Here is a 25,762-nt window from a genome sequence, read left to right on the forward strand (position 1 = left end):
AAACTATTTATATACATATACTACCTTTCGCCCAGTGCACTTGCATCGGAAATGAATCCAGCAAGCTCGATAGTAATTTCCGCCACTTACCGAATCCGCCCAGAACTTGGTGATGGGTGCCGTGTAGAACTCGTAGAACTTCTTTTTCAGGCGCAGCGGCTGGTGCTGTTTCACCTCATTGTACTCGGAAAGATTGAAGAACTCTCGAAATTGGGCGGGATCTGAGTCGGTGAGTGAGACCTGTGGGGAAATGACGACGGTATTAGTGGGCCAGCAGGGGCGAAAGTGAAGGCCGAGTGGCGCTTGATAGTTTTCGGACTTAATTAAATCATCAATGTGCAGTGAACATTCAAAGAGAGCCACGTGGGGATATATTACATTGGGGAATTGGGTATACGCCCCGTTGAATCGGCGTGTCAAATGTGATTTAGTTGGCTGTCTAATTAATTTGCTGGTGTTTTAGGCTCGATTTGCTATTGCTATTTATACGCGTGTTTAGTTTCCAGACACAACATGCAGAACAAATTAATGAAGTTAAGCATTATGCAAATCAAAATGTTTTAGCCGCAGGGTGTTCGAAATGTGCTGACAAAAAGTAGCATAGAGCAACTGTACTACTGAGGTAAATCGAGAAGGATTTAATAAAAGGTGTACTGTTGAATTCACACATTTTCTACGCATACATTTTCGCAAATGAAGCTACGAAATGCGCATTCCAAAAGGGAATAATATGAGGCAAAACTACTAAAGCCAGTTACAGAAATGCCATTGAAATGAAAATATCTTGTGGAAGTGGGAGTAAATTATATCCGGGTTCAACTAACTTTGGAGGGCTGTTCTTCCGCTCCAGCAGTGAGATTAACCTGTAAAATTGATACGATACAAGTACTAGGACATTAGAATGGCGTGTGCGGTTTTCAATTGCAAAAATATCCATCCCTATGCAGATGGGTGTCTGAGTACGAGTACGAGTATAACTGATGTGCTGACTGGGTGATACCATAATGTCATATGTAGAGTTTTCAGGTGTCTTTGTCTAGGAATCGAGCTACAATAACCAAAGGGGAAATAAAAATAAACAAAGGGGAACGGCATTTCTTTTTCTGTTCTGTGCTGTCACTTTAAGTTTACAAAATGTTATGGTCGAGCAAAATGGCAGTCTTATCGCATTCTGAGTCGAACATTTCGATGGAAAAATACGAGTAGGTGGTGTATGAAGAGCTGGTTTGTGTTGGTTGTTTCATTGGTTGGTTGATTGGTTGGTTTTGTTTGTTTGTTTGGTTGTTTTGTGGAGCTACTCACTTTGCCATTTTCGTGTACTTTTGTATCGCGCACTGAGTAAGAATCCGCCAATAGAGCCTGCAACGGTTCACGCACATTTTTCGCATTTATCAGATATGTAATCACTCTTTAGTTTTACTTTCTAAAGGGTTTTGAGCGGTGATCTTTGGACATAGTACTTTAGTTCAGATGAAGAAGTGGTTGTGTGGAGGTGTGTGTTTTAGGTACAGGTTTCCATAATGATTTGTGGTGCAGGAAAGATTTTAAGTTGAAAGTATTGCAAATACTTCATCACACATACGTAGGCATTCCACAGATATGTACATGGGGGCGAACAAACTACTATTAAATACATTTCCTCTTGCACTCAATGGACTTTAATTTGATTTGGTGATTAACAGATTAACCCCTTCCAATAGAAAAGTGGGTGGCGATGGAGCCTGAGCTTGTGCAGTGCCCCAGTAACTGAAAAACAATATTTGCACAAGTGCCTTGCCTCCTCTCGAGTCATTCAGTGAGTAGTTTGACATAGACCTGATGGCATTTGATGTGGTTTTGTTGGCAACGAATGCTGGGGGATAATGCTTAGAGTGGGGTTTGTGCCGAGATTATTACTTAATTTAACTTTAAGCCAGCTCTTGGCTGTTGCCAATGAATGTCATTACGCTGCTAATGGATATTCGCACTTAATTCGAACTAAAGAGGACTTTAAAATTTTATGGGAAGCATTAGAGGCAAAAGCTACTCGAATGTAACGAGGGCGGGCAATATTCGGTAACTTACATCTGTTGAATTCGAGACACTCTTAAAGGAGGGCGAGCTGTTTTCAGCTGGTATAAGCTTGCACTTTGGGAAAATACACATTCAAATGATGGTTAGTGGTGAACAAAAAATTACATTAAAAACTGGGCGAAATGTAATGAATTTTAAATGAGTTCCCAATTTTTAGTGGCCACATTTCAGGGCTGTGAGTTGTACTAAACTATCGAAGGAGATGAAAAGAGCACGTGTTTGTGCTCCCGATTGATTGGGCTGTTCTATAAATAATATAGTAAATCAACATAATCAATAAAACACATTATTCGAAAGCCCCTTAGAAGAAAATTCGTTAATTTCAAAAATAACTGGAGCAGAAAAAGTGTAGCAACTCCTGCACCAAAACCAAATATTGATTTTTCTTGTTTTTGTCTTCTCAGGAGTGCCTCAGAAATATTTATTCCTTTGAAATCCCTTTCAATGGCACCAAAGAGTATCTTCTAGTAAAAATAATCTTGGCAAAAATTCTGACGATGATGTACACTTTAAAAACGTTGTATTGTGCAAGGGAATTATATAGCTTATGTGGTCTTCCTGCACGTCGCTTTTAAAATTTAAATTCATAAAAACATGTATACCAAATTACGATACAGATCAAAGAACAAGTATGTATGAATCGAGTAGTGTAGACAGATAGTTCGGTTTCGAAAGCAAACAAAGTAAATAAAGTATAGTTTTGTGATTTGCCAACCAGAACATATACAAAGATACAGAGATACAGAGATAGAGAGATAGAGTCAGAAACAGAGCAGAGACAGCAAAGAGAACATATACATGTGTGTATGCATATAGATATAGACGACTTGAACACCAAAGAAACGGAAGTCAAGTATTTGGCATAGATCTGATTGATTGTTACTACCTTGTCGCGATTATTAGCACCCGCGCCCATGCTATATCTCAAGGAAATGGATCTTTTGGCTTTTAAAAGGGCGCTCTATAAACAGACAGATTTGAATTTAGGATTGATGAACAGCAGAGCGATAATTTGGTCAGTGGTTAATGGTAAACGTTAGACGTAAGGTTAGTAGATAAAATTGAATACTGAAATTGAAACTAAACGCTGACGCTGAAAACGAATAAGGCACACATTTAGGACTGGCACATATAGACAACGAAACCAAATTAAATTGAATGTTAGTAAGAAATGAACAAAATAACTTTAAATTACTGAAAACACAAAGCCAAATACCTCGGCATCCGGCTGCGAACGATCCGAGTCGTCATTGTCCAGATTCTGGTTTTCCAGATGCTCCTCCTCAGTCTGCGGCATCTGCTGCAGCTCCTCCTTCGACTTGAAGTCAAGCTGCCTGATGTACAATGGCATCGCCAAGCCCAAGATGACCTGGATGCAGCACACAACACCCATTTGTAAGGCAAGCACAAAATCAGAGGTCGAGTGATTATAAGTCATACCTTGAAGTTGGTATTCTTGCGGGTTCGCAGTCCACCCATCCACAGATCCGCCAGGATCACCTGACTACAGGGATGAGCGAGAAGGGCACGATGGTTGGCCGCCACAGCCAGCGAAAGGCAGCTCTGATTTGACCAGGAGTGCAGCTCGCAGGTCAGCAGTCTTTGCGCCTTTTCCGCATCCTGTCGGTAACTGAAGTCCAGCAGCTTGTTGCCTAGCATAGAAAATAATAATTCTCCATTTCTATCAAGTCATTTTAATGACTTGTCTTGCATTATCTTACCTTTGCTCTCAAACTCTTTGGCGTAGGAGCGCAACTCCTCGTAGATTTCCGTGTCCAAGTCATCCTCGGCCGCTTCGTGAGCCATGGCCTTGTAAAGTTTGCAGGAAACGAGTGACTTGGCCAATGCCTCCTCGCCATGTGTCCACATGAGCAGCGCCATCTGCTGTCGCTTGGTCAGCACGGCCCAAATCTGAAAAGTGCAATCTGGATGTGCAACAGGACGGATGAGTGATGGGCCAGCCGAAAAGCGCTTACCAGCAGCTCATTGAATGGAAACTCGAAGAGAGCCATTTCCGAGGTGAACGGCAGCAGGCCGGTGACCAGGCTCAGCGAATTGGCTCCGGCATAACGCTGATATTGGTAGGTGGAAGACTTACGGCAGGCATTTGCATAGCTGTTCATAACCTTGGCGTAGATGGGCCGGAATTTGCGGCGCGTGTAATAGGATCTGTGGGGAGGCAGAGGGCGGAAATCGAGTTGGGATTGGGTTGCTGCTCTTGTCCGGCGGCGGTAATCTAATGCTTCTTGACGATTTGCCACGGTAATTTTGCATTGTGTCTACTTTTCCAAAAAGAATGCCCACGGACTTGATGGACATCCGCTACTGCAGGGATGCTTGAATAACAATGAAAAAACGGCTCCGTTTCGATGCTATTTTTTCAGCTGTTCGCCATTTGTTTGCGAACAGCTTAAGGGATTTCCATCGCGAAATGTAAATGTAATTTGGTTTGGTCAGGACACTCAAGAACGAATTTATTTTGCTGGTCCAATAAGAAGGCCGGGAAGCACCTGGCGTCGTTTTACGAGCGCACAATTAAATTCAGCACATCAACACAAATGGCGATAAAATATTTATGACAAAATAAAAGGCAAATCAATTGACTTGCCCCCGTGAACCGAAGTCAACCAGCAGCAGATCTGCCCCATTCGAATTTTATGTTAATCAAATCCCAAAACTTTAACACATTTAATTACGCCCAAGTTGGCAAATTTGTGAGCCTGCTCTCGACATTGACGACACATTTAAATGTCCGAAGTCTAGACATTGAAAACGGGCAGCAACAGTCGCCCGAAAGAGGCAAAAACCAGACCAGAGGTAAGCCAGTCGACCGAGAAAAGGCCAAGGACCAAATCTGAAAACCCTAATTTAATATAAACACATCAGTTGTGACGCCGGCTCATTGCCTAGATAGCCATTGCCATTGAGATGGGCATTTGTCAGATAACTTTCGGCCAGGGCAGGTCCTTTGATTAAAGCACAAAGGCCAGAAATCACGGAAGCCTGGAAGCCTGAAAGCCTAGAAGGCTGGTATGGTCGAGAATAACAAACAGAATGGGGAACTACAAAGACAAGTAGTGTCAAATTTGTTTGTTTATGATTCAAATAAAAGAAGGGATTCCATACGCATGGTAAATAAGGGCGCAGGGCATTTCAAAATGGCTTTATTGAAAATAACATGCATTTGGGTTGCTAACAATGGCAGGGACACGAGCAATTTAAACTGATTGAATATCAATGGGAATTGACTTAAAATCAGAAACATTGCCTTTTGATAGACATGTTCAATGTAGTTAAATTAAATTCAGATTTTCAGAATAGCAAGCATGTTCTCTGTCGTTTTGTTTAACATTTTAATTAAATTCCTCATCCTTAAACAGGCAGAAGCTGCAAGACTTTAATGTTTGGCTAGTCCAATCAGCACAAGTCAAGTTGTTAGGGCCACAATTGCTGCAAGATTTCTAATTAAATTGAGTGATTCCGGGGGTCGGTCAGTTGCTTAACCAACGTGTTTTTTATTGAGACCACAAACCGCCCTTTGGCCCAAACAGCCCCAACTTATGAGCGATATTAAACAGCATTGTGGTCGACGGAGCGGCGCCGTTAACTGAATTTAAGCAGCCCTACCGCGTTTTCGCCTTGCTGGCAAAATATTAATGCTGCATAATTAAGGGGTGCTTTGCCTTGCCCCGCCATTCTGTTCCCTTTGACCTAGCACCCTGCTCCTTTCTGATCCTTTCAGCTCCTTTATGCAGCATCACCAGCGCCACCAGCACCATCAACGGCATCAACATGACAAAGCGGAGCAAAAGTCGCCTGCCAGGCAACGAGGCTCTTGGTAACTTGATGTGCAAACTTATTACACTTTCATGAACAAATTTCTCAAACATTCAGCTTAATCCGCAACACGTTCAGGATTGACTTTACCCCCTTTACCACTTTGGTCTGGCGAATTGCGGTAAATGCTTTCCTTTTTTCGGACAAATGGAAACACAACAGCTTTGTGGCTAACTGGCGAGGTGTTTTTCGTGGTTTATTAATTGCAAATATTTTTTCAACTTAATTAAATGATTCAAAGTTGAATGTGCAGCTCAAACTACGCTTGAAGTTTTTTAGTTTAAAATATCTTTGTTAATATTGCACGTTAAAAATACAAATAACTATGAAAATAAAGTGATTAATTTCCATGCATTTTAAGTTATTACAGCAACTTAGCATTCGCCGCTAAGCCCAAAAGAAAAGTAATTAAAAATATTTTAAGCTGCTCCCTCAGCTATTTATTTTTGTGGATTTATGAAGCGCAAATAAAGAGGCTTATCAAGTTCTCCATTAACACAAATCGTGGAAAAAGAAACAGCTGAAAATGCTATAGCTCTGCACTCACCGATATGCGCCTCCCATTAGTTTATTGATCACCAGGCCGATGTCGTGGAGCGTGTAAATGTAGCCCTTGGGTATGTGCGGTCGGACATCGCGCAGGATGTAGCTGTGGGCGCAGTGGGAGAAGAGGTGGAGAAGGACACGCGGACAATGTTGAAATTTACATAGGCCGAAAGGAAAATATTTTTGGGACAACAGCAGGCAAAGGGGGAATGTGGTCAGGTCAGCATGATGGGTCGTTGCCGTCGTTGTCGTCCACTCACAATCTCAACTCACCCCAGCGTGTTGGCCGGACCGTGTTTGGTATTGTAGAGCTCCTCGAGGCGCGGTATTGTCAAAAATTTCTTCATCGAAACGCCATTCTCCAGGAGTAATTTGACAAAATCGATTCTATCGTGCTCCAGCGCCTGCATCATGGCCTCGTCCAGGGCGCCTGCAAAGACATTGTAAGTTTCGAGCTAGCGCAAATGGTGGGATGAGGTCATCCTCCCTTCGCTGCCCATGCCAGCAAGTCATCAACCCACCATTTGGCCATTCCTGGCCGTAGACGAATATCTCGCTGCGCGCTATGTCCACCCGGTTCCACGTCAGGGCGAGACTCAATTGCTCCGGCGGACTCAGATGCTGCGACTTGAAGAGGGCCGTTAGGATGGTCTGATCCAGTTCCTGCGCCTCGCCCTCGGGCTTTTCCTGTATGCGAAAGACGGTAATCTAGCAAAGAAATTGAAAAGAAATATATACATACACATATATACGAGTCTACGTAAAAAACGCAAAGTATCTATTAATGTTGCTACCGTCGAACATAATTTGTTTGCTTAGGCCTGGCCCCCGGGGCAAGGACATACTAGATCCTGCCGCTGCTGCCGTCGAGCTCATTCAAAAACCAATTAAATCCGTAATAACATCTGCGGCGGAATTGACGAAATGCCGGCTTCTTTGGCCCACAAAAATATACTGGCACTCTCGCAGGAAACTGACTGCTCCTGCTCGCGGTGATTTAAAATTCATTACACGTTCAATTGAATTTCGTTGCCTAATTATTTCAACGGGTCTACGGGCATTAATTAAAAATTTAAATCGCTGCGCGTAAAAGTCTTAAGTGATTGAAAAGTTAGCCTCACATCCCGGTTTACTAGAAGCTTCAATCATCTCTGAGCAACTTAATTGAGCAAACCCCATTTGGGTTATGCGATTTTAATTGATGGGCTCAAACCTATAAATAATACCATGGAAAAATAACCTGAGGCGACTTTCTTCACCTGCTGCTGGTGTAACTACACTGCGACTGGGATATGTATAAATATTTAATGAATTATTATTGCACTTCACGGGAAAGTTAGACAGCATAATAGTATGCCATGCACATGCTTATGTTCCACCTGTAGCATACTTTCAATAAACTTTTGCAAGTGTCAATTAAACTCATTAAAACACCCTATTACAACGCATTTAATTCCTCTTCACCGGAACTTTAATGCAATTAAAATGTAGCAAAAAATGGGGACAAAGAAAGGCCATTAGCTTATTGTTAATTACCTCATCATTAATGGCATCTTTTTCCCTTACAACTTTTATATTAATTACGAGATTTCAACTCTGAGGGGACTTCTTATGACTTTATAAACATACACCTTAAGTAAGAGATGCTGTCCATCGCCCACCCTGCTCACCAGATTCTTGTTCCGCGTGCACTGCAGCAGCTCCTGGTAGAGTTTCTCGGACTGGTCCAGCCCCACCTCGAAGGTCTTCTGTATGGTCCCGATGAGATAGTCCCGCATGGACTCCAGCACCGGCTGCTCCTCGCCATCCGAAGCATATCTGCATATAAATGTTGTCAGATACAGCATGGTCGCAGCACGAGAGTGTGCCCAATTATTCAGACTAATTAAACAACAAAATTAAATGTGGCAGACAAAAAGGTTCGCCTGGAGGATTGGATCCCCTTTTTGTGTGTGTGGTGAAGTTGGTGGTGGCGTTGGGTAAATTTAAATAATTTGCCAAATGTCGCGTGCCAACAGGCGTGCGTTGGGTGAAAGGACACGGCGACATGTTCTTAATTAAGTTTACACAAACTGCGGTTTCTCATCAACCGAGTTGCCCCAACAACTCCGGCTTTAACTCCAGTCCTTTGAGACACTCCAGTGCCGCATATACACACTAGTATCGGCTAACTTAAAGCACCTCGAATATCTGCATTCACATCTACTCACTTGTGGACGAAGGCCAGCAGGTCGGCGGCACGCCCGGATCCGTCACATACGACCACCGGAACCGGCGGCGAATCCGTCACGTACTCGAGCACCGCACGTATCGTGTTGGTGCCGCCCTCGATCACCAGGCAGACGACGGGCGTACTGGAATGTGTGACTACGGGAAAATGGCACAAGAGGTTAAGATTTGAGTCGGTCTGTCCATTGGGGGACATGCAACGGGGATTAGTCTGATTCACAGGGTGCAGCCGCTACTGAGGATTCAACAGGTCGATTCACACTCGTCACCTGGTGTCAGTACACTCAACGGAAATGTGTGTGCGTAACAAAATTGAAAGATTGTATGTCGAAATACGAATACGAATAAAATTATATCTGTTTACTTGAAGAGAGAAAAATGTACTGTGTACTACAAATTATCCTTTGACTAAATGAAAAATCTATAGTATATAGTTTAAAAAAATTGAATCAAATTAGGATGAGCTAGTTTTCCTTGAAGTAAATGTGTTCGAAAGATGATTGAAATCTTTAAGCGAGCAAAATATGCAAAAGGAAACGAATTTCTGTATACCGTTTGTTTTTAGCCAGTGATTCTTTGCTAGAAGTATAAGTAAATTTTAAAAATGTCTTAGCAAACTGGTTTCATCAGGGTTTATGCCAATATAATATACGAGCATATTGTTTCGAAAACTAGCCATAAATACTTGAATACTTTTCAAATTGAAACTTATTTTCTTGTATTTAATATATCAAATCTATTCTGCTCTATTCAAGCAAGCCAACTTTTGGCTCATCGAACTGAAAATATTTACTCAACCAATGTATAGTTAGTAAAATCGCTCTATTCAAAATACGCAAAAAAGCATATCTTTTGTATTTTCCCGAGTGCAATAGTAACTACCAACAACAGCTCGCCACATCAGATTGAAATCCCGGCCATTCGGAGCTTAGCCCGCGGCATTGGCCATGAAAAGAAATGGCTCTCAATAGCCAGCGATGACAAGGAGCTTCAATCTGCGGCCTGATTGGCCTTTTGTGCTGTCGAGCTGTCATATCGTGGCCTTTGTCCTCGACTTACATGGGTGCAGCTTCAGGTTGGATATAAACTTCTCCAGTTTGCGCCGCAGGATCAGTTCGGCGCCATACTTCGCCTGGGTGCCATTGTCCACCAGCAGAAAGTACGCATGCCGATTGTTCAGCACCGCCAGCTTGGATCTGAAATGGAACGAACAGGTGATTGCAGTGATTGCTTGCAACAGGTTACTCGACTTAATTGCTGTGGGAATCGCAACAGCTAATACCCATGCATTTTTAAGCCACGACCAAGCGCATTTAACTTGTTGCCCTGATTGGGCTCATAAAATATGCACTCACCTGGGCGAACTAATGCTGTGGCAGGGCACTTCGCGGTTGTGGCCCAGCAGCTCGTGATTGCGCTCCACGATGCCCCAGGGGGCGATACCGATGCTGACCACTCGTCCTGTCCGCTGCTGACCCTCCAGGAGCAGGGCATCGCCCACTTGCTTGGTGACGCCTGTTTGCCCAAGCCGAGAAAGCAAAGGAAGTACAACAATGGCCAAGTTGAGCAAGTGCGTAAACAAGTTTGTCTCCTCCTCGGAGAATTGCGATAGTCTCACCCGCCCACGCGACCTTCAGAGTTTCCGTATTTTATATCTTAGTTGAGGGGCGTGTCTAAAATTTAATAACAGCTCGAGCACAAAACCCGGACGACAAGAAAAAAAGGACGCAAAGCATTCGAATGAAAAATGTAATAAAGTATATAGCATCTCGATGCGACTATAGCATGCGCTTCTATCCAACTTACTTTTGTATTGTTGTGTCAGAAAAGAAAATATTCGAAACACTTTTTTGCATGCGAAATGATGCAAATAAAATAAAAAAGTCTTTAAATAAAACCTAGGCAGTGGTTGAACTTTGAAAAAGTGTCACAGTTTTTCTGCAACATCATGAACGTCGTCATGTTTTGCACTGACTTAATTACATTTTTATCGAACAATTTCATTACGAATATACACTTTTTATAGGGCACTCGTTCAGGAATCGAATCAAGGCCAAATCCATAAAAAGGGAACCAGCAGCCACTACATATTAGGGCAATTTTCTGGCTACCCAATGTACTTATGTCCACCCTTGCTGACTTGATAATACAATTTATTTGGGCTACCAGATGCACCCACACTCTCACCCAACAACTACCCACTTCCCCCAATCTCCCTGCAATCCCGATATACCCCGAGCATGGGGCCACTGGGTAGCACAATATGTCGACTGGCAAGCAGTTGAAGTGTGTACAATCACTGGCTGCGTGATTTCCGTTTGGGATTTTATTTATTTAATTTTCGACTGGGGTCGCTCATCCGCACTCGGCTCGCCTCATTTTCCTCTTTAAGTTTTTCCGGCCCCCATTTCGTTGGTTGGTTGGCTGTTTGTTTGTTTGTTTTCCTTGCTCATTTTTCTTTGTGCTTATTTAAGTTGGCCCGCCCGTAATCGTTGGCCATAAAACCGGGTAGTGTCCTTTCATAAAACTTAAATGAAACGGAATGCTGCTCACCGGTGTTTGTGCCGCCAGTGAATATCCAGGCTCCAGTGGTCTTGGCCGCCTTTAGCAGTCCTTTGCGTATCTCCTGCGAATCGAATAGAAATCAGTTTCCAGTTTCGTTTTCAGCCGGCCGCCACGGCCATTCAATTAGCGTGTGACACACGACCCTTCTTCCACTTTTTGGGACCAAAAGTTTTCCCCAACAACCCGCCAGCCGCCAGTTTCCTCACCTTTTTCAGCTTGGCCTGCAAATCAAAGTTGGCCTTGCCGCCCTGCACGGTGATCAAAAGTTTTGGCAATTCCAGATTCCATTCCTTGGTGAATAGCTGCACCAGGAGTTCCGGCCGCGTGTCGAACGACAGGCGAACGTACTGCAAAAAGCGCCCAAAAGTTATTAAAGAGCGCACTAAAAGTGATTGCCCCGGATGGGACGCTCCTCCTACCTGTGCCTTTGTGGGATGGGCGCCGCCCTGGAACTCGATGGTTCCATAGGCATCTGTGGGCTGCGGGCGGGTGTGCTTCGTGGGCAGCCAGAGGTCTCCGGGCGACCCACTCTCGATGCCAGGTATCGTCTGATGCGTGATCTGGGCCTGGCCGCAGCAGCACCTGCAAATAGCAAAGATACCCAGATGAATATCGCTTTATTAATAACACCTAAACTTCAAGGGTTGCATGCTACATACACGTAAATGGGTTTTTTTGTAACTAATGTTACTCTACTTCGCAAAAGTTGCCAATTTACCAAAAATGTAATAACACAAAAATATTTGCCACGAGTTCCCATGAATTTGAGTAAAGAACACCTTTCGCTAATGATTCTTAAATAATATATTTCTAGAAAAACAAAACATCGCATTAAAGTTACAAGTTACATAATGTTTTTCCATTCTTCTTCGTTTATAAAACCAATAAATTTCACCAGCTTTAATACCATTGAATAATAAACGAAAGTAGAGATAATGTTTGTACTTCCACAGCACAGATATCAGATGGTTCATTTTAATTTATGCAGAATACACTGTTGTCCTGCTTCCACCTTGATTTGCAAGAAATCCGTCTGCAGGTTACTCCTGGCCCAGAAATTCCTGGCCATCGAGTCTGTTGACTGACTGTCAGGATATGTGGGTGTAAACGATATTCGGCAAACAAAAGCCAGAGTGCCACGCCCCCAGAGCATAATACACGTATCAGCCTTAACCTGTCACTTTGTTTGCAATGCCCACGTGGGGCATAAGGCGTTATTTACGCCCCCGTGTGCGTGAGTGTTGACTTCGTAGCCCCAAAAAATATATGTGCCAGCCCCAACTAGAGAGGCAATAACCTGTCTGACCCGATCTCACCCACCGACCGACTGTCTGTCTGTTTGTTGTTTGCTGTTTGCCAGCTGATGTTCTTGTCAGGTGCTTAAAGTTGCTTGCTAAATAATGCATTTCAATTAGATCCCCGCACACAGCCTGCCGCGGTTTGAATCGGTTTAAATAGAATTAAATAACCAAATTAATCGACACGTGTCTGTGGCTCCATTCCACGTGCCGTGGGTGATATGCGGTAGACATGCCAGACAAGGATAAATTTTATTTAGCAGAGATACAGTGTATTGCATAGGCAATTTGCAAATTTGAAGGCTTGCGGTTTCCATATACATATATATTCCTAACGTTTTATTAAATTTGTTTATTTGGCTTACACACCTGATTAACTTTGAACTTACTGGCAGGGAAATAAACAAGTTTCAGTTAATAAGTATATAGCGGATTTTGAATATAGTTAGACCGCTTATACATATGCATGTATTCTCCATTGAGATTTATAATGAGATTTTAATTACTTGTAAACCAAAATATAAAGTCGTACCTTTCCTGCTTAAATTTCAGCGCAAATTCCTATTTATAGATGCAATTTCACCTTGCGAAAGTTCAAAGCCTGATAAACAACAATCTTGGCAAATTAATTTTAATTAGCCAAGTTTGAGTTACAAACTACGCCAGAAATTCAACTGGCCAAGTATAACTACTAGTGGAGATGCTTTCGGTGAAGATGACTGCCAGCTACCGGTTGCCGTGAAAACGCGGGGCGGTGGGGGGTAAAGTGTAGACCGGCGGGCAAATATTTGGCAAGCCAGGTGCTGATAACAGGGCTCCCATCATGTAAAGTCAAGGGGCCATAAAGCCATCGCTTGTCCCGCCAGTGCAGTGCTGTCCGTGCGGAAAACTTTCACCAGAACGTGAATCCGTATATGTATATCTGTATCTGTATCTGAATCGGTTGGGCCGCGACCGGGCCGGGTTTATGGCACATTTATCTCAATTGCTGGTTCCTGGGACAGCGGCTGTCATAATAAACAATAAATGCTAACGCCCAAAACGAAACTAAATACTAAATACACAGCGATCTAGGAACTGGGCCAGTAGCGATTCACTGCATCTCGGCGAGCATTTTGATATGCGAAACTGGGTCAACAGCTTTCGTCTTGGACTTGGACCCCCGACTCCCTCCCTTCCCCTTTTCGCCCCCCTTGTTTCCTAACCCTCTGCTGCCAGTCAGAGGATGAATTTAAATGCAAATAAATTAAATTAGGTGCCACTTACTTTGTATCGTCCTTTGGGCATGGTATGAATTTGATGCACTCGCGCTTCTGGAAATTTGTCTCGATCCAACTACGCGGCTGGTGCTAGATTGAACAGAAGCGAAATCAGTTAAAATATTATTTTTACAATTTGAACATCGCAGCGTTTAATGCTCATAGTTACACTTTATACACTGATAATACGGCTAGAGGAGCAAATGGAAAATAACTTGAAGGGAACAAAAGATTCGATAAGTATACGAGTAGAGATCAGCGAAAGAGTCACAAAGAATGACTGATATCGAGGACTTATAGTGCAAAATATATGCAATATACATTTAAAGATTTAAATGTGTCGAACAAAAGTTCAGTTCACTTCTGGTTGAAACTAGAGAGGGTTTTAATAATTACAGCATAAATAATTTAAAAAAATAAAAACCAATAGAAGTACAAATTAGATATCTATTATTATTTCAGGATAAACGACGTCGACACAATACAATCACTATTCAAACATTACTAATTCGAAAACAAATTTATAAATAAATTGGTTAATTGACAACAAAAACAGATGTAACAAATAAAGATACGCATTTACAGAATAAAATATTTACAATGTGGATGGGGCGGTTGTCGTAGGTTTCTGCATTGTTAACTCATATATTTACATTTGCAACTGTTGAATTAACCCACTTTTACTATTCAACTAAGCAACCAAACAAATACCTCTAAATGGAGTTGCTACTTAAACGTAATATTTATATATCAATATTTGTAAAAACAATTTATATTCACAACTAAGCCGTTAGTTTTACACATATTTGGTTGTCTTATTCGCCTAATACTGATTTCTAAAACGGAGTAAGTAGTATTTTATGCCGATAAAGCTTTATTTTGCTAACAATGGCGTGCCAGGTCCAAATATTTTTCTGCTTTACCATCAAAAACTATTTGCAACCACAAAGCCCTATAAATATGATTGGCAGTGTTCATGCACTTTGATCGGCTTATGTGAGCCAAATCCAGTCACGTTTTCATGCCGGCTTGAATCCTCCGGCATTCACACAATTGATTCCAATTCGAAATCAAAACTTTGGCCAACTGCAACTTTGGTGTTATCGTGGCAAACAAAGCCAAAGTGGCAAACTTTCCAGCAACACCAAGAGTCAACCCAGCGCTGAATCCACAGAGGGAGCAAATAGCTCCTGGGATTCCCAGTGGTTAGCGGGCAGATGGTTTGGTTACCTCCACTTAGCAGAGGTTACCACTTATTGCGGCGAATGGCCTACCTCCTTTAGGGGTTCACTGCCGGCGTGCGCCTTCAGCAAATCACGCACGTTTAGGATGAGGACCTTCGATAGCGTCGAGGAGACGGAGGAGCGTTTCCGCATCCGCTGGCGCCGACGGATGCCCCGCGGCGTGGAAACTGGAGTCCTGGATGTCGGGGTGCCACAAGTGGGCAAATGGGCTGCCGTTTCGGCCGCAATGAAGGCGGATGTGGAGGCTCGAACCGAACCGACGACGACAGCCGGCGTATTGCTGTATCTGCGAACCGTGGAAAAGTCCTTGGATATTCGACGCACATATTTGTGGAGGGCGAGGGGGGAGTCCGTAACCACCATGCTATTGCCGGTTTCTACGCTATTTTCCGCTAATGTGCTCTAATTAATTGAATTCGCTGCGTTTCGCGAGCGGCGGCAGCTGCAACAGTATTTGCATCCCCAACCGAACCGGGCGACAGGTGAATCTCGACTGACACGCACCTGCAGTCCGCGATTTGGTTCAACCGAGCTCAGTATGAAAGGCCAATCTGCGAAAAGGCATCTCCGTTTCGGAGTGGATGTGCCGGTGGAAGTGGGTGGCAGATCGCTCTTAAATAAGATAAGCCCCAACTAGAGGTAATTCGCCTAGTTTCATTTACAGGTCTAAAAGCTTTTTCATTGCATTTGGCAGCGCACCCAAAAGTATGGAGCAAATACCAGTTTATTAACTAAAAACCTAGAGTTGATACCCTTTACAGCCCAGTAACTCACTGCCAAATGACCTTTTGTGGACTGCCAAATTGTCAGTTGGCCAAGACCTGATTGGTGTCACCGGCACTCTCGTCCTGACTAAAATTTTAGTGCTTCATTTAATCGATTTTCTAAATAAATGATGGTCCAAATCAAATGCCATTTAATTAGCGAAATTGCCAGTGCAATCCATCGACCATCGAGTGTCTATTCTGTAAGCTCAATCTAGTAAGTGGATTTCCTGAATTACTTATACGAGTAATATACTTAATTAATTACCTTTGACAGCTAAATGAAACGAAGCAGCTAATTAAAGCTCCTGAGCTAGCTTGTTTAAAATTCGTTTTCTTAGTTTATGGATTAGGTGCACATTAGTAGGCTATTACGAATGCAACAAATAGGTTTATACATTTTCAAAAAATAATCAACAACAGCAATTGTGGGCGAACGTACAACGTAAACGATTAAATGATATTGAAATTAAAGTGGAATGTAGATTGCTTACCCTGGGCACGGTTATATTTATCAGACCCCAACAGATTTTTTTCAGTCCCCATGGTATCTTTAAGGGTTTCGTATAGTTTGTTTTCAGTATTGTTTCGGTTTCAATTTGGGTTCAATTTGTGAGTGCACGTGGGTGTTGACATTTACATTTTACAATAGTCATGTTGTTTTAGCGTTTACATGTCACAAGCACATTGCAGATTTGTTTATTGTCGTCGTTTGAAGGTCGTGGTAACCGTTGTTGTTTTCGATGATTCAATGTTCAATATTCGCATTTAAATTTTTTTTTTATTTGTGCAATTTCAACCATAATTTTGAACACGCACGCACACACACAGAGACACGAAATGGTGCATTAAATATTTCAACAACAATTCGTGGTTTTCGATTTATTCATTGTTGTATTTAAAATTTATTTGTTTTGTTTTGTTTTGGGTGTTGTTTCATGTGTGGTGTGGTGTTTGGGAGAATAGAGTGTGAAAACACAAAAAAAGATTAATTAACAGATCGCAGCACAATAATTAAAATGTATAACAAGGATTGTTCATTGTGTCGTAGAACGAAATCAAATCCAAATCAAGGTGGGAAATACATTTGGAAAGGGGTCACGTTTTCGTTGGTGTTTTTAAGTTACGAAAAGATTGGCGTGTCAGTGTGTGGGGTTTGTGTTGTGCAAAGCAAAGTTGAAAGTAGAAGAAAAATATTATGTTTCAAAATTAGTTATGACTTAAAACGAATCGCTCTTCTCCGTTGCAATGGGCATTTCATTTTTGTGGGGGGCACACTACGTTGACTCACTACCAGACCGCTTTGATTAAAACTTTGCATCTAGTGTTAGAATTGCCATTTAGTGTTAATAACTAGCATAAATCTATATTAAGTATTAATGTGGAGGGTTACTCAGAACTACTCATCCTGAAAGTATGCACTCTACCGACTGACTGACTGCACTATAAGTAACTATTCAAAAGCACCTGACTATTCTTGCAGGCATTTAACATGTCAAAACCGCAGCTTAAGGTGAAACACAGACTCTGTCTGGGAACTTTGCCTACTGCCACGGCAAAAGTGCGGCAGTTGCAAGTGCTGGTTGCACTGAACAGGCAGTTGAAACACCAGCCACCATGAAATACACTCGCAAGTGGCAACTGCAGGCGGTGGCCACAGGTGCCACTATAAGCTCAGACACCCACGCTCACCGCACTCGCTGCCACACGGAATTCATGATATTTGCCACAAAAACGAAATGGGAGAGCCCGGTCTAAGCCCCAAAATGGCCACAAAGCACGTTCACATTTTCATCATAAACTTGTTGAATAGTTAATCACAAAAAATCACTGTTAATGAATTGGTTTATGCATTTAATATTGGTCAGCACTGGAAAAGAGTAAAAATCGTTACGAGTCATAAATCGTGATTATACACTAATGAAAAGCAGACCCAATTAATTAAAAACAAATTGCTGATTTTAAAGAAATTTAATAAAAGATCATCAGGATATTTTATTTGTAATTAAAATGAAACTTCCATGGCAATCGAGCATTATTTATTCAAATAGTTGAGAAAGTTGAATTATACTCAGTAATAAATAGTTTAAAATGTGTGCTGCTGACTGCTGTTTGACACTTTGGCACAAACGGAATAAAAATGGAAGGGAAAACTTTAACAACTCATAACTACGAGTGCCCACGGATGCGTCCGAACATTTTCTCTGTGCGAGAGGAAAACCAATTAAACTTTTAGCCCCCAATAGAACCGAGGGACGTAAAGCCGCAAAAAGTGGGGCGAAGCATTAAGAATGTTATGCTTATCTACAGCCGAACGAAGCCTTTGGGCATAAAACGCATAACCATATAGTACATACAGTAGATATGTATGTACATATATGTATGCTCGTATTTTATATGTGAATGCATGTTGGAATCTCTTCGGGACCGTTCCATGCAGCGTCTATTAAAATAAAAGCTTTTCCTCCGGCGCAAGCGAAGAGCCACAAAACTTTTGTGTGGGCATAAAACACAGTTCGGTTGATGTGGAGCGAAATGTGGCATATTTCAAATTAATTAAACGGTCAGGGTGGAACAAAACGACTGAGCCATGGCTAATAGCCATGCACGACCGAAAGAATGGAATATAAAAAATAAATATCAATCCAGCAGCGGTAACTTAATTAATTAACTTTTGTTTAACACTTCAGTGTGGTGCAGTAACGATTTTCTATAAGTGCGTGGGCGAAGGGGTATAGATTTTACCACTGTGGGTTAATGTGGTTCACTGGACGGAAATTCCTAAACTAATTTGCCAATATGCTGTTCGAAACTCCCAGAGGAAATCGGTGAAACAATGCAGTTGCACAGTTGAACTGAAATCCTGAACATGCGGTTATCCAATTAAGTTCGCCATCCGGAATTGAGCATAAAAATTGATGCACTCGCAGTTAGGGGATTAAACCACAGCTCGATAATGTACAGCCGCAGGATGCAATTTGCCGGGCCACCTGTCTTATCGAAACCGATAAAAGTTGTGCAACATAAACAGCACTTAATACCCACATCAAGCGCCGTCATCCCATCCGCTCGTGCATAATGCAAGCTGGCGAATAACAAAAAGGGGGGATGATGGGTGTTGGGTGCTGGATAGTGGGTGGTAGTCCTTCAGTGTTTCACCTGCTCCTGACTTGCGGGTTTCCAAAGTGGAAAATTGATGGTGAAGCTGCCGCTGAGACTCCACGAGCTTATGCTTATGCTGATGCTGATGGTGCTGTTGCAGCGGCTGTTGCCACGGTTGATGAAGTGCCACATTCGTTCTCGACAAAAAGGGCCACAAGACGTCGCCGTGGTGATGGAGCCAAGGAGTGAAGTGAAGTGAAGGAAGGAGTGCCATTGGTGGCACTCAGCGAATTTGCCAAGGTCCGCTTTTGCATGGCTGGGTCTCAAAAGAAGTGCGAAATTGACTTTTTTGGATTTCCACTCAAAAGTTTGCGCACTGGCTTAGCACCAGATATGCCCACAATCCATTCAAGGGTTCAAAAATAAAACAAGCTACCATTTGTTGCTTATATATTAAATAATTGCTAGTGCCCCGACATGAATACGCTTTTAGTTCTGACACTGTGTGTGTTTTGTTCGCACAAATTGTTGCAACTGTATTGTGCAGCATTTGTGTGTGGCATAAAAAGTGCGAGAGGAGTGACAATGCAGTGATGAAAATAACTTAATAAATACCCTGTTAGCCAAATGTGCGCTATCAGAATAACGCATTTTATGCTTGTTTTTTTCGATTGAATATACACGTAGTAATAACAATTACTCGCATTTTTTCCAGCCAAAGCCAGCGCTATATTGTCATCACTGAAACGAGTGTATTCCGATTGAGAACTCGCTCTCCGCTTGACAGTCAACAGTCAACAGCTGCTGATTAACACAAAACGACAACAAAACGGCGGAGACATCACAACAGCAACAGAAACAGCAAACACAGATATGTCAAGCGAATCACCAGACCGGTTAGACCCCAAAACCCCAACAAAATGCAATGCTCCGCCGCACCAATTAACTACAATTACCCATGGAGAGCTAGTGTACTCACAAACATCCATTTGGTCAAGAAGTACATGGTCAGCTCCAGATGCACTTGCTCTGCAGTTCGCGGGGTATCCACATGCCCCGAAACTAACTCACGCGACTATCTAATCTCTCGGCGAACTACGCTTAGCGTGCGTACACGGTGGGAAATATTTTCGAATCGGTAGATAAGCACTCATACAAAAAGTTTGTGTGTCTAATTTTTTAAGCGCACTAAAACAATTCATTTTATAAGCTGAACTTGAAAATATTTAGTAATCTGTAATTAAATTATAATTGTATTTTCCATGTCAACGCTGTATTTCATGCGAAAGAATTTCAACAAATAAAATTTTTATTTTTTATATTATACAAATATATAAATATCAAATATGTAATCATTAAATATTAAATATTAAAATTCAGCTTTTTGAAAGATTAAATTTTTTTCATACTCAATATATAGCTTTCGAAACATTTTAAGACGAACTTTTATAGAATGCTTGTTCAAATAGGTCAATAGTTCTTTTTTAAGTTTGTACGCGCGCTTTTCTCGCGGTGTAGGCGATATCGGAGCGAGAGATTCCCGCTTGGCTCGCATGGAGCTGCGTCGAGCACTGAGCCATCGCCGCGGAGAGCTCCGCCACTCGGCCAAGGCGAGTGGTGTCAATTAGCGGCGCAAATATAGCGGCAATATTATCGACAATAGCAGAACGGAATCGAGAGCGATAAGCCCCGGTGGAGAGTAACGCGTAGAACTCTCAGCGATCTCGGCGGCGGTTTGAGTTGCAGTATATACAAACTCCGGGAAACTTTAAGGAAAACTTTTGCAGTTAAAAAGCCTTTTCATGCCCATCGTAAACGGGAAAAAGCGCAAGTCATAATTATGTTGATTCTCCAAGTTTTTTTTTTACATTTTTTTCTCATTGAAGTGGTGGCCACAACTCAAACAATTAAAGTGTCGCCCGCGAGTAACTCAAACAGCTGGCCCCCAACTGTGGCCCCACCGATAAGCAGCTGTCAGTCAAATGGTAGTTAGTTGATAACAAGTCCATGAATCCACGAGAACAGAAGCTCAAACAGATACTCCCTGAAACTAGAGTTAATCATCCAAAGTTGTTGCATACTTTCAGGCGGTTACTGGTTTCCGGTTTTCTACACTTATCAGGCCTGTTCTGATCTTCACTTTCGGCTTTCCAATTAGTATCAAGATATTTCTCTAGAGTTTTCCATAGTTACCACAAAAGCTAAGTATACCATTAATTGAAAAACGTAACAAGTAAAAGATTATAAACTAATGCAAATACACGGTTAAAGGTTATTTTTGTATTATAGCTTTCAAATATTTCCAAGCCAGTTAAGAACCTGTTAAATATTTTTAGTTATTTGAAGAGTTTAAATAAATATACGCCTCTTTTTGAATTCGGCAATTTTCTAAAACAAACTTAATACAAAGAACTTATAAAGAACATAACTACGTAAAAACTAAAGCTGTATTTGAAATACGTACTTTACTAGTTCACTACAAAACATAAAATAAAATTTATTTATAATCAGCATTCCGATAACTTTAATTATAGTTACTTAATAGCCGAAAACTATATTACCTCTAATAGACAATCGAGAGCAATGTAATGAATCCTAATAAACTTCACTTTTGCAAAATGTTGGCAAAAGTGAAAACTGGAACAGACCTAATTAAGTAAGCCAATGTCTAGGTGAAGAAGCAAGCTACTTAAAATACATTTTCAATAATGCTTAAAATGGCCAAAAAGTTGGGCCAACTAATGACTACAAAAAAGTTCAATAAGAAAACTACGAACAAGAACTCGAAATAGTTTGGCTACAAACTACGCTAGACAGTTTCCAACAAGGCCATTTGAAAGGGGGGAAAACTGAAGAGATAATTATATAGAGCGAGATAGTTCAGTTTTCCACAACAAAGCAGTTTGGCAGTCAGTCAAATAGCAATTATAGAGCAAAGAGCAGAGGAACGTATCGTATTGGATGGGTGAAATATCAAATATATATAGATCAAATTAAAAGCACCTGAAGAGATAGGCGTTTAGGAGGGGAGAAGATATATATATTCTCGATCTGGGCCAGTTCGACGTTTTTGCTTACCGGTTTCGCTTTGGGTTTCTGCTTCGCCAAACGCTTCTGTTTCAACATCGTCCACAGTGGACGCACGCACACGCACACATAAACAACTGAAAACGGGTGTGGGAAAGTGGGTGGTGGACTATGAACGACGGTGGGTGGTGGGTGGTTGACGGTGGACGGCGGACTATGGACGACGGTGGGTGTTGGTATCCGCTTCAATTGATTTCCGCCTGCGAGTGAGGCTTCTTGGCCTGCAGGGTTAAGAAAAACAATTATGAAATATCAATTATTTATGGTTTCGCTAGTCTCGCTTTGTCTTTGGCGTGCAGGCATGCAGTAGGATATTTGTGCTGTGCGTCGGTTCTAGGGGGGATTTGTCACGTGTCATGCTGAATGTATCCAGTATCCAGTATACAGTGTGAAGCACTCACCAACACTCGAGAAAAAATTGCAATAAAAATAAGCCCGCTTTTGTGCGCCGGCAGTGGGTAAATAAAAAAACGGCACAAACAAATGAAAAACGAAAGCCAGGACATACAAAATTCAAAAACAAAATAAATACAACGGAATTTTCCCCATTCACCTTGCACCCAATTATGAATCTCTTGAAGGAATGCCAATGAAAGGGTTTTCTGTTAATGCATGCTAATTGTGTTTGCTTAAGGAAACAGGACGAGAAAACGAAAACAAACGAAGATCCGAGTTCTGAGTTCTCAGTTTCGAATTCCTCGGGTAGTTTCACTAACCTTGACGGGCTTCTTTACGGGCACAGGTCGCGAGTACTGGTGGTAGACCTGGACATGGTTCGATGTGAATTTACCCAACATGTGTGGCTCGAGGTGACGAAGGCGACGGAGCGGGGCGGAATAGTTGACGTTGGCCTGGAAAGAGTTGAATTCATTATTACTAAATCAAGTTTCAAATCCATATGCAATGCTTAAAAGGATAGAGCTTTTCTGCTTCGTAGTTAAAGTGTTGGCAACCGTTTATTATAAGTGGTGGCTTTTTTAATTGCACTTTGTACATGTTATTACTGTACCACACAGTGGTTATAATACTCAAAAGCCAAAAGTGTTACTTTCGTGAAACGTACAACAAAAGTTTATCCAAGCCAGGCAAATATGAATCGCAATAGAAAATGGGGCATTTTTAGAATAATTCAATATTTTCAACTTGGCACAGTATTTTTTGTCCTTTCAGCTGGAAGGGTTTCCTTTCTTATTTGAATGAGCAAATCCCCCATGACCTTTCAGTGCGTGGGTGGCGACACATGGCTCACCAGACTCCGACTGCGAATCCGTCTGCGTATCCGTATTCCGTATTCCGTCTCCAGTGACAGGACGAAGAGCTTTGAGCCCTGCTTCATTACAGTAATGCGATCTGGGCAGAACGCCAAAGCAGCCAAAGTTCTGGACAGGACGTGAGTGGGCCGGCCAGAAAGTGAAATAAAATAAGCGCTGGAAACAGCAAAAGTTATGCCAAGTATTCCCGGCTAAGCATGAATCAAGTGCCATAACACGAGCACCCCGACAGACCGAGAAAAGCGGGAAAAGCGAGAAAAGCGAGAAAGGCGGCGAAAGTGAAACCCAAGAAAAAGTCCTAGGCCGCGTGCTCCTAATTTGCGGAATTCAAGACATTCGCTTTCATTCGAGATTATGCTGGAGCATTATAATCCGCTCCAGCGTCGGATGGGCGGAATTCATAGCCTCGTATGCGGTGAGCACTTCACGGGGAAAAAAAGCTAGTAGACGACAAAATCAATATCTAAATACGATTTCCACCCACATGTGATTAACTTTTGTGCAGTCAGTTAGGCACACAGTTGAGATAACGCGCCATTAAATTTATGCACGAACAAAAGACATTTTAGCCAAGTACCAAGGACACGTCGCTCCTGCAGTCATTCCCCCAAATGATTGCTCAAACTTATAATTGGACTTTAATAAGCAATTGCCTGGCAGGCAATGTATGCGTGTTTGTTTCGAATTATTCGGGATGCTTGAACTTCTTGTTCGCTGAAAGGCAGCAAACTCTATGGCAATGTGATTAACCTGCAGCAGGACTTGAGTCCATATCAATCGCGTACTAAGGACCGCAACTACTTGCAACAAACTTGAGCGCACTGGCAAGTTTCCAGCGGTTTTCATTCGTAATGTGGTGTGGTGTGATGGTGCCCACCACTTGAGGACTCTACTTGAGTGCCACAATCAGTCTGCCAAGTCCGACGAGTGGGTGCTGGGTGTGAAATTTATACGCCAGCCCGCATTTGCGTCACTGTTTAAAGATTTTCCCCCACTGACGCGCAAATGATTGCGACGGCAAGGAGACAAGGATGAAAGAACCTGCCTTCGGGTGAACCAGAACAGGAACAGGAGCCATGTGCCAAGCCATGTGCCTCGCCATGTGCGCAGTGCCCCCATCCCTGGGCTATTGTGATGTGGAACATTCTGTTGTTCTCCTCCGTTGTTTTATAATCTGAGCCTCTTAACTTGCTTTCCCGTTTTTTTTTTTAGGAAAAAAAAACACATATGGATTTCCGCCAAAATGACTTTTGGGCGAACCAAATGAAAGGCAGTGTAATTAAAAAGGTTTCTTCTTGAATCGCTTTTGATGGCTCTAATCCTATTAGGATTATTACAATTCTTCATTCGTTGGTTATTGAAAAAAATTAAACTCTTAATTATACAGAAGTCTACTAATAATATTACGATAAAATTATTTGTTTGGTTTAGTTAGTTTTGGCATATGCTCGTAAAAGTGTAACCCTAAGCCGACCGTAAGTGTTAATTTTATGGCTATCAGTCATGGCCAACTGGGGTTTGAGCCACCTCTGCGGACACTGTCGACAAGTGGCAGGAGTGCCTGAATGAATGGCTCTCTAATTGAGATAAGAGTGACGCAGGCTGCTGCCTCCGGCGATGAGAAATGAACCCAGAATGTGCCAGCTCAAACAGAAAGAAATAACACTTTCGCTGCTCGGCAAGTGTGGCACTTACTCGAGCGATGTCCGAGCCAAACAAATTAGCGGGGCCAAGAGCAGCTAGCCAGCAGTTTGAGTGTGAGTGTATATGTCGAGCCCTGATTATTGGAGAAAGGATAATGGCAAGGGTAAGCTGACCCACAAACACGATTAAGGAGACCAAGGACAGTGCACCGTGTTGGGTTAAATCTTTGTGTGTTTGCCTCTGTTGTCTCTGCAATCATTCAAGCGCAGACAAATGCCCTGGTGTTTGTTTATGTCAACATTGTGTCCTCTGCCACTTTGACCCAACACCACCAGCACACGCTCTCCTCTCACATGCCTTTCATGTTCCACGAATTTTCCCCATTTCCCAGGGATTTTCTTCTTTTTTTTCTCGTTGCTAGGTCATCACCAACATAATGGATCTCATCAGCCGCAAACTGAAATCCAAGAGCAAACAGCTAACTAACGAGTAGTTCCGATTGAATAGTCGTTTAAACTGTCATCATTCGCCGTGTGCCATCAATGATTTGTTGCGAGGACCCAGCCGTAGCATATTCCAAATGCTGGCCATTGAAAATAGCCAGAGATTTATTTCTTTTTGACCACATTAGCCAGAGCTTCTTACGACCCATTCATCTTAATTAAATCTCTATCTGCTGTTGGACGAAAGGACTTTGAGGCCTTTTGCATTCGCAACAGCTGTTTAAATGCTTATATTTAAACTGGGTTTTACAGCGCAAGCCAAAAGAACATATAACGCTAAAGCTCAAAAAACCATTTATCATTTCAATTGTTCAACTGACTAATATTAAATGTGCACAGA

At 42.2% G+C, this 25,762-nt stretch overlaps 1 protein-coding gene and 2 long non-coding RNA genes across 33 annotated transcripts in view; 2 read left to right on the forward strand and 1 right to left on the reverse strand.

Annotated features, from left to right (window-relative positions):
* LOC6530503 (transient receptor potential cation channel trpm) overlaps positions 1–25,762 on the reverse strand; it is a 52,061-nt gene that overhangs the window by 7,981 nt on the left and 18,318 nt on the right. For 5 of the 31 annotated variants that reach the window (XM_039372420.2, XM_039372424.2, XM_039372423.2 and 2 more), the window contains exons 3-23: positions 22,721–22,855; positions 13,815–13,897; positions 11,670–11,832; positions 11,457–11,597; positions 11,239–11,311; positions 10,041–10,200; positions 9,745–9,881; positions 9,238–9,264; positions 8,667–8,823; positions 8,127–8,274; positions 6,978–7,164; positions 6,730–6,886; positions 6,458–6,559; positions 4,050–4,242; positions 3,795–3,984; positions 3,514–3,725; positions 3,290–3,442; positions 2,960–3,034; positions 1,303–1,359; positions 825–863; positions 91–240 (exon numbers count right to left, since the gene is read on the reverse strand). In XM_039372420.2, coding sequence (XP_039228354.1) covers positions 91–240; positions 825–863; positions 1,303–1,359; positions 2,960–3,034; positions 3,290–3,442; positions 3,514–3,725; positions 3,795–3,984; positions 4,050–4,242; positions 6,458–6,559; positions 6,730–6,886; positions 6,978–7,164; positions 8,127–8,274; positions 8,667–8,823; positions 9,238–9,264; positions 9,745–9,881; positions 10,041–10,200; positions 11,239–11,311; positions 11,457–11,597; positions 11,670–11,832; positions 13,815–13,897; positions 22,721–22,801 — 2,685 coding nt within the window. In that variant the 5' untranslated portion in view covers positions 22,802–22,855. Of the gene's footprint in view, positions 1–90; positions 241–824; positions 864–1,302; positions 1,360–2,064; positions 2,128–2,959; positions 3,035–3,289; positions 3,443–3,513; positions 3,726–3,794; positions 3,985–4,049; positions 4,243–6,457; positions 6,560–6,729; positions 6,887–6,977; positions 7,165–8,126; positions 8,275–8,666; positions 8,824–9,237; positions 9,265–9,744; positions 9,882–10,040; positions 10,201–11,238; positions 11,312–11,456; positions 11,598–11,669; positions 11,833–13,814; positions 13,898–15,081; positions 15,560–16,309; positions 16,367–19,896; positions 20,098–21,995; positions 22,226–22,720; positions 22,859–25,762 lie in introns of those variants that run through there. The other 26 variants (XM_039372418.2, XM_039372415.2, XM_039372406.2 and 23 more) reach the window with 22 other exon arrangements.
* Positions 15,603–15,980, forward strand: LOC120321072. The gene is made up of 2 exons (XR_005560618.1): positions 15,603–15,690; positions 15,746–15,980. It is a non-coding gene; the product is annotated as an uncharacterized LOC120321072 (long non-coding RNA).
* Positions 17,814–20,067, forward strand: LOC120321071. The gene is made up of 2 exons (XR_005560617.1): positions 17,814–18,531; positions 19,633–20,067. It is a non-coding gene; the product is annotated as an uncharacterized LOC120321071 (long non-coding RNA).

Source organism: Drosophila yakuba, chromosome 2R (genome assembly GCF_016746365.2).
Source record: "Drosophila yakuba strain Tai18E2 chromosome 2R, Prin_Dyak_Tai18E2_2.1, whole genome shotgun sequence".
Taxonomy (NCBI): Eukaryota; Metazoa; Arthropoda; class Insecta; order Diptera; family Drosophilidae; genus Drosophila; species Drosophila yakuba.